Source organism: Neofelis nebulosa, chromosome 7, assembly GCF_028018385.1.
Source record: "Neofelis nebulosa isolate mNeoNeb1 chromosome 7, mNeoNeb1.pri, whole genome shotgun sequence".
NCBI classification, from domain to species: Eukaryota; Metazoa; Chordata; class Mammalia; order Carnivora; family Felidae; genus Neofelis; species Neofelis nebulosa.
The window spans coordinates 112,317,098-112,331,936 of NC_080788.1; the positions used below are offsets into that span (position 1 = coordinate 112,317,098).

Sequence of the window (14,839 nt, forward strand, 5' to 3'; positions counted from 1 at the left end):
GAGTGCCTTCTCTTGGGAGAGGGAGGGGCAGGGAGGGGAGAGATGGTGTGCCACTCAAGCCTCCCCAGAACCAGAGGGTGACAGCCGCTGACCTTTAAAAGCCTGGGGGGCAGGGGGGAGGGGGCTCCCTTTCCATCCAGCTGCTTGGTGCTAGTGTGTTGTGGGAAGAAGCCTCCCAGTGGGAGCACCCCTTCCAGTGCCATCCTGGCACCCCCCAGTGCCCATCTTTTCCCCCAGCTTCCATGCAGCCCCCTCTCTGGGTAGGTACATAGATTGCCAAGTTGGTGGCTTTTCTTGCCTTTTTTTTTTTTTTTTTAAACGAAACTGATTTAAATAGAACAGGATATAGGACTTTAAAACCCTTGAGTGTCATAAACAGAAATTATAATCACAACTATTGCAGCATAGATTAAATACCTTGAGGCGCCGCAGTAAAAAGAAAAGGGAAATCAGATAAGTCCTGTTCCCTTTGCTACTGGGCCAGCACACACCCTGTGACTGTCAGCATCCAGGGGAAGGCCCAGCTGAAGGCTGGTCCCTAGCAGTTTGTCAGGGAGAATTTGGCTCATTTCTAGGCATTTTGGTAGGATTTTTTTTTTTTTTTTTTTGAGAAATACATTAATTTAGCACCAGCACTACCCTGGAGAGTCCTTTCTGGAAGACAGCTGGAGGAGACCCTGGGGGGACGGACTACAAGTCTACAAGACTACAAGGGTGCAGGGCTGAAGAGTGGGGCTCTGAGAAATGCCACGGCTTGACCTGGGCCTGGGATGTGGGGGTGTGCTCCAGGCCTGAGTCTCCTGTTGGAGGCTGTGCCTGGGGGGATTTGTGGGAGTGGAGGAGTCCCTGCTCAGAGCTACCTTGTCTTTGTAGGTCTCGGGACTTCTACCACACCTGCTACTGCCTGAGCGGCCTGTCCATAGCCCAGCACTTCGGCAGTGGAGCCATGTTGCACGATGTGGTCCTGGGTGTGCCCGAAAATGCTCTGGTAAGGCCGGGTGGGGGGCTTGATGGCGCTTCTCCACAGGGTCCCCAGGATGGGGGCATACCAAGAGAGGGGAGCAGCCACGCGTGTCCTGCACAACTATCCATGTGCCTCCTGTGGGCAGGTCTGTGAGCACGCAGCCCCCACCCTCCCTCCATTGGCAGCCGCCCTGGAGGGAGCCTGGGACCTAGGAGGGAACTATCTTAAGGCAAACTCAGGGTTCCAGGTGGGGACATCCAGTCTGAGACAGAGGTTCTGTGCCTTTATCCCTGCCTCAGACCCAGACTTCTATTCATAGTTCCATTGAGGAAATGTACTAGGAGGCAGTAGGTTTCTGGAATCTGCAGCCACACAGTCCTCGCTGCATGGCTGGCTGTCTTCTGGAGCCTACAGTGACATGCCGTCTCTCCAGAGAAGATTCCCAGACCACCTCTGTGAAGGAGGCCTCCCTACAGTGCTCCACCACCGCGCCTTGTTTGTGCCCCTCGTGGCACTCAGTTGCAGTTTGTAGCATGTGTTTAACTTGGTTTTGTCTGCTGCCTCCCAGAGCTGTTAGCCCCTTGCGGGCAGGATGTTCAGCCCCACATCCAGCCCTAGACCAGCCTGGCCGCGGGAAACATCCCTGAGCCTAGACGTGAGCCTGTGACGTGAATCCAACTAACACCGTCCACGGCCATCAAATCACGGGGCCCGTGCAGACTGTCACAGAATAGTTCCAACAGAAGGAACACAGATGGCCAGTATGGATAAAAAGATGCTCAGCCTCACTGATAACCAGACAAAATCGGAGTTGCAACCACTCAGCTTTTTCAAGTCTTAACATTTTTCCATATTCGCCTCCCATGTACCCCTTTTCCATTTGTCAGTCTCCTTCCATCCCCAGCATCACCTTGTCCTAAGTTTGACATTTGGCATGCCTGCAGATAAGTTTTTGTGCTATCACTACATATGTCTGTATCCATAAACAATATAGACAGAGAATGTTTTCATGCCTTTTAGGACGGTAGCTATTGGATCACTTATTGTGCGTTGCTGTTCTTGCTGACCGTTACACTTTTGAGGTTTACCCGCGTTCACATATGTTGCTCTGCTTGAACATTTTAACAACTATAGGGTATTCCCTTGTATAAATGTACCTCAACTGATTTTTCTTCTCCTGTTGGCGAATGTTGAGATGGTTTCGGTTTGTGCTATTGCAAACGGAGTCACAGTGCACATTCTTGTGTCAGTTTCTCTAGGAGAGACTTGCTGGGTTGAAGAGCACACACACCTTCATCTTCATAGACAACACCCCCCCCCCCCCAATGCCCATGTGGCTTGTGTCGTTTTACACTCGCACAGTACTCAGATGAGTTGCTCTGTGGTCCAACTTTTCCTCTCTGCCATTTGATAGATGGGAAATGGTATCTCAGTTTTATTTTTACATTTCCCTCATTCGTAGTAAGGTTGAGCATCTTCTCAAATGTTCGTTGACCATTTGTGTTATGTCTTCTGTGAATTGCCTGCCAGCTGCTTGCTTGCTTGCTGATTTGTAATTTTAATTGTTTGCCCTTTTCTTTCACATTTGAAGGCGTTCTCTGTGTGTTCTCAATACTAATCCTGTGTCAGTGACGTGTGTAGTAAATCTCTTCCAGTTCGTGACTTGTCTTTTCACTTTTAGTGGGTTTTTTGGTTGTTGAATAGAAGATTTTTAATTTTATAGTGAACAGTTTTACTGCCTTTTCGGTTTTTGAGGGTGGAGGGGTACTTAAGAAATCTTTCCCGGGGGTGCCTGGATGGCTCAGTTGGTTAAGCATCTGACTTTAGCTGAGGTTATGACCTCATAGTTCATGGGTTTGAGCCCCGCGTTGGGCTCTGTGCTGACAGCTCAGAGCCTGGAGCCTGCTTTGGATTCTGTGTTTTCCTCTCTCTCTGCCCCTGCCCCACTCATGCTCTGTCTCTCTGTCTCTCAAAAAGGAATAAACATTAAAAAAAATTTTTTTAAAGAAATCTTTCCCAGGGCACCTGGGTTGCTCAGTCGATTAAGCATCCAACTGCAGGTCATGATCTCATGGTTTGTGAGTTCGAGCCCTGTGTTGGGCTCTGTGCTGACAGCTCGGAGCCTGGAGCCTGCTTCCGATTCTGTCTCCCTCTCTCTCTGCCCCTCCCCGGCTCATGCTCTGTCCTCTTAAAAATAAAACATTAGAAAAAAAAAATCTTTCCCTACACATTAGAAAAAAAAAATCTTTCCCTGAACACATTCAGGTCATACGTATATTTTCTTCCAAACCATTTAAAGTTTTGCTCTTCCCATCTGGATTTTTAATTCTCTTGGAATTGGTTTTTGTCTGTGGTGAGGGTTGGATATAATTTTATATTTTTTCCATGTAGATGACCAATTGACCAATACCACTTACAGAAGTTTACAACTTTCCTACTGATGTGTGTCACATGTCTGTCACGTACTCGAGTTTCTGTATATGAAGTGACTCTGTTCTGTTCCTCTGGTCTGTTTGCCTGTCTGTACTCTCTTAAGCAAATTGTAAATGCAGGTAGGCAGGTCCCATCCCCTTGTTCTTTTTCTTCAAAATTGCCTTGCTGTTCTTTCTTTTTTCTTTTTCCTATAAATTTTAGGATCAGCTTATCGAGTTCCACACACAAAAAAAACAAACTATAATGGAATTTTTATGGGAATCACATTAGATTTAAGATTAATGGGAGAGAACAGACTTCATTTCAATATTAAGGCTTTCCATTTGTGAACACGATTTTTCAGATTATTTTTCATGTCCTTCAGTGGTCTTACATCATTTTCTCCATAAAAGACTAACACATCTTTTGTTAGACTTATGTCTAGGAAATTTATACTTTTTGTGTCTATTGTGACTGGAATATTTTTTATATTTGTGACTGGTTGTTACTAATGTACAGAAATGATATTTATATTTTAATTGTATGCAGCCACCTTGCTGAACTTAATAGTTGTAATAGTTTGTAGAATCTCTTGGATTTTTTTTATTTAGCATGTGATGTTATTTTTGAATAAGGACAGTTTTGCCTTTTTCTTTCTGATTCTTAAGAATTTTATTTCTTTTTCTGCCTTGGGATGTTGGTTAAGACCCCTATAGAGTGTTGACTAGAGGTGGTCATAGTGGGGGGGCACTCCTGTCTTGCTTCTGGTTGTAATGGGAAGGTGTCTATAATTTCAGCATTACGTAGGATCCTTACTGCAGGGTTCTGATAAATACTTATCAGATATTTTGTACCATTGTATCAGATAAATATTGTACCATTAAATACATCCTATCAAGTTAAGGATGTTACTTAACCCTCTCTTCCTGGTTTGCCAGGTTGTTTCTTGTTTGTTTGTTCCAATCATAATCTAATATTAAATTTTACTGAGGGCTTTTTCTACATCTGGTTTTTCTCCTTGACTGCACTATATTTTGTTAATAAGTGTTCTGATGTTAACATTACATTCCTAGGATCAGCCCTTCTTATGGTCAGAGGACAGCGTGATTGTGTGTGTTTAATACATTGCTGGATTCAGTTTGCTAGTATTTTTTTTTTAAGTTTATTTGGGGGGGGCAGAGAGAAAGGGAGAGAGAGGATCCCACACAGGCTCTGCACTGCTAGCACAGAGCCCAACGTAGGGCTCAAACTCACAAATTGTGAGATCGTGACCTGAGCCAAAACCATGAGTTGCACATGCAACCGAGACCCCCAGGTGCCCCAGTTTGCTAGCATTTTTGACTGTTTTTTTTTTTTTTTTTTAATTTGAGAGACAGTGCAAGTGGGGGAGGGACAGAGAGCGAGGGAGGGAGAATCCCAAGCAGGCTCTGCGCCACCAACACAGAGCCCAACACGAGGCTCAGACCCACGAAACCACGAGATCATGACCTGAGCTGAAACCAAGAGTCAGATGCTTAACCGACTGACTAGTATTTTACTAGTATTTTTACCTGGGCCACCCAGGTGTCCCTGACTAGTATTTTTATTTAGGATTTTTTTTTGCATGGTATTCATAAGAAAAGCTGATCTGAATTTTTGTTTTATTGTATTGCTCTTTCCAGTTTATATTTCAGGATAATATCACAGCCTCATAAAATTAGGTGGGTACTTCTTCTCCACCCCCACCCCTGCCTTTTGTTTAGACTTTGAAAAAGTTTATAGAAGTTAGAGATTATGTTTCTTGTAGGTTTGGTAGCACTTGCTTGAGAAACCATCCAGGCCTGCCAGATATTTTAGGGGAGGAATGGTGGAGCAGAATAAGCAACTGTTATTACTGATTTAATTTATTCATACAAGTTGGGGCGGCTCAGTTGGTTAAGTGTCTGACTCGATTTTGCCCCCGGTCATAATCTCATGGTTCTGTGAGTTTGAGCCCTGCATTGGACTCTGTGCTGATAGCACAGAGCCTATTTGGGATTCTTTCTCCCTCTCTGCTCCTCCCCCCACCAAACTAAATAAATAAAAACTTTTTAAAAAATGTATTCATACAAATTTTAAAGAATTTCTTTTGAAAATTTATATTGTTCTATAGAATTATTCAGTTTATCTGTACTTTTATAGGTTTTGGCATAGAGTTGCTCATAGTATTCTCTCTTTTTTTTTTTTAATGTTTATTCAGCTTTGAGAGACACAGAGACAGAGCGTGAATGAGGGAAGGGCAGAGAGAGAGGGAGACACAGTATCTGAAGCCTGATCCAGGCTCTGAGCTGTTAGCACAGGGCCCGACGTGGGGCTCGAACTCATGAACCATGAGATCACGACCTGAGCCGAAGTTGGACGCTTAGCCAACTGAGCCACCCAGGTGCCCCCATAGTATTTTAAAAGTAGTTTTAAAACCTCTCCTGCATTTCTGTCCCCTCCTTCATTCTCCCAGAGTGGATGAGTCCTGAATATTGGCCTCCAGTTGTGCCCTGTCTCAGACCTGAAGTTTCTTTTGGATTTCTATGATGTAGCAGACTACTATAAAAGAGTTTAAATACGGCCTGACGCTTTTACTGCATCATCGCGTTGTGGTCCTTTTCCTTGATTACAAATGTAAATAAATGCATGTATGTTTTAATAATTAGAATATATACAAAAGTATAAGAAAATATAATGGGACTGATTTTGGCGTATGTCCAATTTCTGCCTATAAATCACATCTACAAACACATTTTCAAAAGGTAAGTTTGGGATAACATTGTATATACTGTTTTCCTCACATGATACGTTATAAGCATTTGCCCTTACCATTAAATATTTGAAAGCATGTTTTTAAACGGCTGTGTAATATTCCTTTGCATCCCATGTAGCATTAAATGCTTTTACTAATACCTTGTTGTTGAACATCAGGGCCTGGGGTGATAAATCTCCCTGTGTATCTCTGATGATTCCTTCTTCTGATAAATTCTTACAAGTCCATGTAAAGGTTTCAAGTCTGTGCACGGTCGCAAGGACCACTGGGGTGATTGATCGGCATCTGTTCTCTTTGCAGCAGCCCACTCACCCTGTGTACAATATTGGACCAGATAAGGTGATCCAGGCCACCATGCACTTCCTGCAGAAGCCAGTCCCGGGCTTTGAGGAACATGACGACGAGGCACCAGGAGAGACTGCCACCGACTAGAAGACCCAGGGCCCCTGGCTCTATGTTCACCCACCTCCCCGGTCAGACCCAGGTTTATGCATTTCGATACATACTGCATTCTGTGCTGCAGAAGCCTTGGCCACTAGGGAGCTGTGGTCCTTTGTCCTTTTCTTGTCAAACAAAACAAAACTGATGGCCCTGGGTTTGGAGAAAATAGTGGCGTGGTTTTTAAAAAATTCTTTCCACTTCCGTCAAACCAAAAATCTGTCAGCCCGTGCGGCATCTAAACCCGGCTCTGGCCTGGCCAGGATTGTTGGGGAACGGTGCATGCTGGGCAGGACCAGTCCCTCGCCGCCAGCTCTCCGGCCCGGACAGTCGTACTGAAATGAACGGTGTCTATGAGTCACTGCTGCGATTCCCCTCTGCACGCCCCCATTAAGTCACCAGGAAGGTGCCCTCCCCTGAGTGGAAATAAGTCTATTCCGTGCCGAGGGGGAGGGGGAGCTTTGGTCCCATCACAGTGAATTCTCTAGAAAAAAATCATGGTGGGACTTCACTAGGAGGTGCCCTACCTCTCACCTTCCACCTCAGTCATTTGCAAGGGAAAGGAGCTGGGGGTGGGGGAGAAAGATCTCCTTGAGTTGTGAGTCCATCCCCCTCCGCACTGGAGAACTGAGCCACACTTCTCCCCAGGGCGGGACTCGCTTCAGCCACGGGGGTGGTGACTTAGACCCAGGAAACCAATTATGAGTGGAAAATGAACCTCTAGTTCATTTCTGTGTCCGAGGAAGCAGCCCCAGTGCCCGCCCCCCATCATGTATGTGAAATACCCTTCTCGTGTCCTCAAGGCCGCACCTGCAGCCTGTGGCCATTGCGTGTGTTTCCATCTTTCTTCCATCAGACTCCCAGCCCATCACCCTCAGAGACGGTGTTGTCTTCTCTCATCTGGAGTATTAACACTACTAAGTCTTTCACCTTAATTTGACTCAGGATTTATTCACATCCTGCCCACTCTAGTCTCACAGAGATAAAATCAAGTGCTAGATAGGCTGGCTGCTCAGCCGGCTGTGGCAGGACTGAGTGCCGCCCGGCGTGCTCAGCCTGGCAGGGCCTCTGCTGCTCACGGGGAACCCTTTCTCGGTCAGCGGGGCGTTGAGTTGGGCCATCTGTCCGCTGCTACAGTCACGGCACACTCTGTGCGGCTGACCTGGCCTTCATGTACGCAGCCCCGGACTGCGAGCAGACAGGAGCCTGGAGGTGCGGCACGAGGCTCTTCTCAAAACTCTGGCCGTCTGCTGCCTCTCATTCCCTATTGCTTTGGCGGATTGGGCTATGTATTACCTCCTTGAAATAATAAAAGAATAACATTTTCTCTGATGTCTCTCATTTGTGACTGGTCCCAAGAACATTCCCTCAGAGTGTCCACTGTTGAGAGTTACTGAAGATTGCTCGCGGATTGCCGGTCTCCCGTGTGTGTGACATTTCAGACCTTGCAGGGATCTGACTTGGGTTCAACCCTCAGACAGCTGCTCCAGTGGATGCCACCGTGGGCCCAACAAGCAGTGGGAGAAGCTCTGTCTCCCAAGTTCCCCAAACCAGTTCTGTTTACTTTTGTCCCAGCCCTCTGTACGCCGCGTCTCATGGTGTCTGTGTGTCTGTCTGATTCTGAGCAGAGACTGTGCTTCTGAGTCTGAAGGCAAGAATTCAGCAACAGGTGGAGGTGGCTGTCCTGACCAGAGGTGGGGGGACTGTCACAGAACGGGCCAGAATCCTGTGGTCACCTGGCTTTCCTTCTCATCTGGTGAGAGACTCTCTCTCAAGGGAGGCCAACAAGGCAGATACTCTGTGTCCTGACCCTCCATGGACGAGAAGAGGGTATCCTCATCTCGGAATATAATTCCTGCCCCCGTGCTCTTTTTGCCCAGATAACAAAACAGTTTGGGCCACAAAGCAGCACATTGAAATGCATCCTTCCCATGACTGTAACAAAAGGCCAAACCCTCTAACACCAGCAGCCTCAAGGTATTAGGGGATTAATTGTAGTAATTGATGTGGTTAGAGACAGAAGGGATTGCTTCGGTATGAGTTGGCTTTATACCAAGGGGAGAGGGTTTGAGCTGGCCCCAGGATTAGGTGAAGTTTGCCTAGGTAGAGGAGAGAGGGTCATTTACTGGTATGTAAAAAATTTTTATTTGAGAGAGAGAGAGGACACTATTGGGGGTGCAGAGAGAGAGGGAGAGAGAGACCCAAGCAGGCTCTGCGTGGCAGCACAGAGCGCGACATGGGGTTCATTTCATGAACCGTGGGATCATGACCTGAGCCAAAATCAAGAGTCGGATGCCAAACCGACTGAGCCATCCAGGCGCCCTGGCATTCTTGTCTCAGGGGGTTTACACTGGCATAACCATGAGACTCCCTTTCTGCTCCCAGTTGGGTCTGGAGGATTTCTTGACTTTTACAGCATTCAAAGTGGGTGCTGGAGATCAATTCTCAGATAAACAGATTTATCATGTGTATCCTTAAGTAGAAGGCACTTACGTAGCATTCAAGATGGGTTACCCCAAATATCTCCCTCACCAATAAAGAAATACAGAACTACCACAGATGTCCAGATGGGCCCCAACTGCCCCCTTGGACCCATTTCAGACCCACGTTGAGTCCTGTGTAAGTTGGGAGGCCTGCTAGATCCTCGTGTGAGCAGAAGGGGAGCCTCCTGGATAAGCAGACGCCCCTGAGATAACAATACCAGTCAATGATATTCCTAAACTGCCTTCTCTTCGCGACATCATTTCTGAGTTAGAAGCCATCAATCAGATTCTGGCCACTGTGTTGGGGGCAATGCTGTACTCTACTTGATGAAGCCACTTCTCATGAAGACCGCCCACAAAAGCATATGCCATAGTATTAAATAACAGCTCCACGATGGCCTTCCGTTGAGGACTAGCCTTAGATCTTGATATGTTGCTTCCTGGTGACTTAACTTAGCAGGGAGATGGAGGTTAGAGACTCCTGGCAAGGTGGTCGCTTATGTGACCTTGGCGATTGCATCAACGTTAACCATCTACTGTACTTGTGTCAGGAGCTTGATAGAATTAAGAGTGGAGCTCTGAGCGCTCCATATTGTTGGTAGCAGTGGAATCCATTGGCTTCAGATGGTAGATGTACAGATAACAACGCTGACATTCCATCATAAAACTGAAGAACTGGTCTCATCTTCCAACCAGCTTTTCATTCATCCAACCTCCTTATGGAAGTAGGTCACTGGGCTTCCTGCAGGAAGTCGCCAGTAGCTTCAGCATCCCAACTCTGAGAGAAGGGTAATAGTCTGGGGTGGGGAAAGAAATGTGCTTTATGTCTGCAGGCTTCCGAGGTACTCTTTGGCCAGGACTACTGTGTACGATGTCTGTCATTCACTGTCTGGGATAAATCCAGTTCAATGAAAGTTTGCTTTCTTAATGCTAATAATCAGGCCTGAGGTTAATGGTACAGATAGAAGTCTGTGATGGAGGGCTACTCAATGTTGCTTCCATTTGGGAGCCCAGGAATCACTTGGGGGTGGGGGGAATATTTGCTAATGTTTTTTTATTAGTCTACCATCTATACCAGGGGGCAGCAAATTTTCTCTGTAAATAGTAAGTATTTTAAGCTTTGCAAACAACTGCTCAACTTTGATCGGCCATGGTAGGACAAAACAGCCATAGACAAAGTGCGGTCGTGTTCCAGTAAAACTTTATGAGAACAGGTGGTGGGCTAGATTTGGCCCATGGGCTGTAGTGTGCCTACCTGTGATCTAGACCAAATCCCATCCATATTCATTCAGCATTCTTCCACATCTTTCATGGCTGAGATGTAATGTAATACTATGTCCATGTACTGCTAGTCTCAAAAGGCAAATGTGCTTGGTAGAATTTGTACCAAATATTCCAGCCACCCACGTGTGCTGCTCGGGCATTCACTGCCACGAAACAGGAAGAACTGAATGATTTAAGACATTGTTACAACTTGCTTAAAACAAAGAGGAAACGTGTTGACTCATAAACTGAGACGTCCAGGAATTAGCTTGGCTATATGGCTTTAGCAGCTTCCTCGGTCTTTCTGCGTCAGCTCCAACCTCAGGCTCTCTCCTTGTGACTGTAAAATGGCAGCAGCAACAGCTGCAGACCGTACATCCTCTGAGGGTGAAGTTCAGCAGACACGAGCAGCTGGCACTGTCCCAGTCTTCCTTCCCAGCAAGTGTCTCTGCGTCTCACTGCCTTTGATCAAGCCACGTGCTTTTCTGAGAAGCAATCCAGTGGCCAGATTGAAGTGCACTGAATGACCTAAGTCTTGATCACATGCTTCTTGCATGAGTGGGAAATGGGGCTCCATCAGAAGCACACAGTCTAAGAATGGGGAAGGAACGAAGCCCCGAGTCCAAATTAGGGTTGTAGTCAAAGGGGGGAAATGGATGCTAGAGAGACAAACCACCACCGCTGTCTACAACGGTGGACTATTACTGGGATAGAAACCTGTGGTGGACACGGTTGGCATCCATTCCTCCCCTCCCCAACTGTGGCAGCCAATAGGCGTGTGTGAATTTGATCCCCTTCCGACGTCCAGGACCAGGCCCTGATTGGCCTAAGGCAATCATTTTAATCCATCCCTCTTTGGCAAGAACAGAAGCCTACACCAATCAAATGGCTTGCCCTGGCCTCATTGATTGATGCAGAATAGAGCATGTGGCCTACAAAAACCGGAGAGAAGCCCAGGACATTTGATGATAGAGGAAAAGCACCTCTCTCCTGTTAGGGATGGTAGCATGTGTGGCCTGGGACTTCTACAACCATTTTCCCACCTACAAGGAAGCCAGTCTCAGAAGCCAGTACACACAGACTCCCTGACTCACTAAGAAGCATGGCCAGAACCCTGATCACCCCTCTCCTGCAGTTTGCCTTGCTTCTGGGTTTTTCAGCTACGTGTACCAACCTGAGGTGGATTTACTCTTACTTGCAACCAAAAGCATCCTAACACATACAAAACTCTATTCGTGAAAGTTCTTACCTGCTGCCTGAAGGGCACGGATCACCCTTGCCACATCCACCCAAAGAATAACCCCTAAGAGAGTTCCTCCTGGTCTATTGCCTCTCCTCATTTGATCCTTGACTCAACCTCATGAGGTGGGTGAGGCAGCCGTATTATCTGCGTTTTACAACTGTTGAAACAGGTCAGAGAGCTTAAGTGAATCACCCAAGGTTTCTGGCGATCAAGGAGTGGAGTCTGAACCTGAACCCAGACCTGCTGCCCAGGAGCTTCCATCCCCCCAGGTGTCTAAAGGAAGGTGGAGTGCGTGGTCTTGGGGATGGAGGCAGCACCGAAACGTGTGTGGGTTACCTCCGGGGCTGGATGACAGGGACCCCGAAGGCCGGCCCCCATCTTTTACCAGGACGAGCATGCTGACAGCAAGTGGCCGGGGCAGGCTGGCCTCGCTCTTCTACCCCGTCTCCTGCTCTGCCAAGTCTTCAGCATAGAGCGACGATCCCCACACCAAATGGGTGCCACCCCAGTGCAGAGCGAGGCTATGGTGAGTCAGTCTTTCTGGTAGCTCTGAAGACAGCCCGCCCCCTGCAGCCTGGCCTGGCCTGCCTAACCGGTTCCTGGACTGGGCATCCTCTTTCACTTCCCGGCAACTCTGCTTTTCACCAGCTGGTGCAGGAGGTTCAGAGAACGAGGCCAGGTGGCCGATGCTCCCCTCCCACTGCTTGTGTACGTCCAAGAACAGCCAGGCAGGCGGGGACACAGTGCTCATCGCTCGCCCGGCTTAATGGAAAACTTTCCCTGCCCTCTGCCCCTCCTGCATAAACACCGCTCCTGCAAAATAATCATAACGATGCATTTAAAAAAGACAACCTGGGGCGCCTGGGTGGCGCAGTCGGTTAAGCGTCCGACTTCAGCCAGGTCACGATCTCGCGGTCCGTGAGTTCGAGCCCCGCGTCAGGCTCTGGGCTGATGGCTCGGAGCCTGGAGCCTGTTTCCGATTCTGTGTCTCCCTCTCTCTCTGCCCCTCCCCCGTTCATGCTCTGTCTCTCTCTGTCCCAAAAATAAATAAAAAACATTGAAAAAATTAAAAAAAAAAAAAAAGACGACCTTTTTATTTTAGGATAGTTTTAGATGGACAGAAAAATCGCAAGGATAGTAGATCCCTATGTCCCTTAAGCCAGCTTCCCCCACTGTTGCCATCTTACGTGAATATGGAACATTCGTCGAAACTAATGAACCAATGTTGATACGTTACCATTAACTAAAGTCCATAGTTTATTTGAATAACTTAGTTTTTACCTAAATGCCCCTTTTCTGTCCCCAGATCCCATCCAGGACACCTCATTACATACAGTCAACTCTCCTTAGGCTGCTCTTGGCTGTGACAGTTTCTCAGGCTTTCCTTGTTGTGGGTGGCCTTGACAGTTTGAGGAATACCGGTCAGGTATTTTGTAGATGGCCTCTCACTTGGAAATTGCATGAAAACATTCTCATGATTGGGGTAGGACTGTGCATTTTGGGGGCAAGGCCACAGAGGCCAGGTGCCCTCTCATCACATCCTATCAAGGGTGCGTGTGGTCCACATGGCTTGTCCTGGGGGCTTTTACCCTTGAGACCTGGCTGAAAGCATGTGTCGGGCTATCGCACTGCAAGATTCCTCTTTCTTCCCCTATCCAGACTGTGCCCTTTAGAAGGAAGTCCACGTGCACAGTACACATTTAAGGAGCGGAGAGCTATGCCTCACATCCTTGAAGGTAGGGTATCTACATAAATTACTTGGAATTCTGTGGGAGGTTTGTCTTTTCTCCATTTATTTATTTTTCTACTCATTTGTTTATATTGGTATGGACTTGTGAATACTTATTTAATGCTTTGGGATATGTTCCATACTATGTTGTTTATTTTATTGCTCAAATTATTCCAGCTTTGGCCATTAACTCTTTCAGTTGGTTCCTGTGTCCCTTTGACATCTCCACACTTCCTTACTTATAAAATAGCATCATCATCATCATATCCTCATTCTGTCGTCCCTTCTCTTTCAAGAAGTATGGGCCTGTTGATAATCGTTGACACTGGGTGACGGGTGCATTGGGGTTCAGTATACTATGCTCTTCAATCTTTGGTCACATTACATTCTGTCCAGAATAAAAAGTACTGCACGCTGGTGATCTTGGATGTGAGACTTCGTGCCATCTGCTGTACCTGTGTATGGCTTGAGCTGATAGGACAAAGGTGGTGATAGAAGCCTAGGACTTCAGCTCCCGAGTCAGAGCAGGCTAGATGTCATAGTATGCTCAAGGGGAGGGCCAGGGGGACCCCGGGACTGTAGGGGGCTCTGCCCCAGAGGCATGCGGACTAAGTGCCTGGCAGGAAGGTGGGGAGGGTCCTGCAAGTGGGACCCCCAGAGGGGGATGACAATGGTATGATGGAATGGGTACCCAGGAGAGCTATGCTGTGCTCCCGGGAAGGCTGACGCTTTGCTGGCTCATCCACTCAAGTCCTCCCCTCCCTCTTGGGAGCAGTGGTGGCCATGGTCTGGATGCCAAGCTAGCCAGTGAATGTGGTGGAATGTGAAGGGTGATCCTGTCCCCGCAGAGTGGAGGCTCTGGCCCACCTTCCCTTCACCCAAAGCCTCTGCTGGGCTCTTGTGGGGAGGGAGGAAGGGGAGCACACCAGAGCTTGGGAAGCGATGGCCTGGCCCTGTTCCTTGTCCCGCCACATGCCAACTTTCTCATCGAGGGCCCAGCTTCAGAACTCCTTTGGTATCCATGTGCTTGAGTCTGGTTTCTACCTCCTCTGAGCTTTCTGCAGGCAGGGCCCAGGCTTCATTAGCTGCCTGAGTCTCCCCAGTGCCTGGCACAGTGCTGGGCGGAGGATATGGGCTGCTCAAATACCTGTGGGTTGAACTCAGGTAGAGGCAACCCCAGAAGTGACCTAAAAGTGTGCAGAAATGAACGTACACTGGGAGGCTGGAGTCCCTTGGCATGTACTCATTTGTGTATTTGTAGTGTACCCAGTGACAGACCAGGCACTGTGATAGGGGTGCAGCGGCGAGCATTAAGACCAGTCCCTGGCCTCATGGGAGCCCCCAGTTGGAAATGCCTGCCTAAGTGTTCATGGCCCCAGACTCATTTCCTGCAGGGAAACCTAGTCAAGCTGTTTGAACCAGAGTTCCTCTAGCTGAAGTCTCCCGCTGGCTTTGTGGTAGGTATTTGCTGTGGACGTGACATTCCTTCTTTCAGCTGGCTGGCCTTGCCATGGCCTTTGGCCTAAAGCCATCG

General features: G+C 47.7%; 1 protein-coding gene across 1 annotated transcript in view; it reads left to right on the forward strand.

Annotated features, from left to right (window-relative positions):
- FNTB (farnesyltransferase, CAAX box, beta) overlaps positions 1-7,914 on the forward strand; it is a 68,690-nt gene extending 60,776 nt beyond the window's left edge. The window contains exons 11-12 of the mRNA XM_058739332.1: positions 874-988; positions 6,450-7,914. Of these exons, the coding sequence (XP_058595315.1) occupies positions 874-988; positions 6,450-6,581 (247 nt within the window). The 3' untranslated portion in view covers positions 6,582-7,914. The remainder of the gene's footprint in view (positions 1-873; positions 989-6,449) is intronic.
- Positions 7,915-14,839: the final 6,925 nt, after the last annotated feature.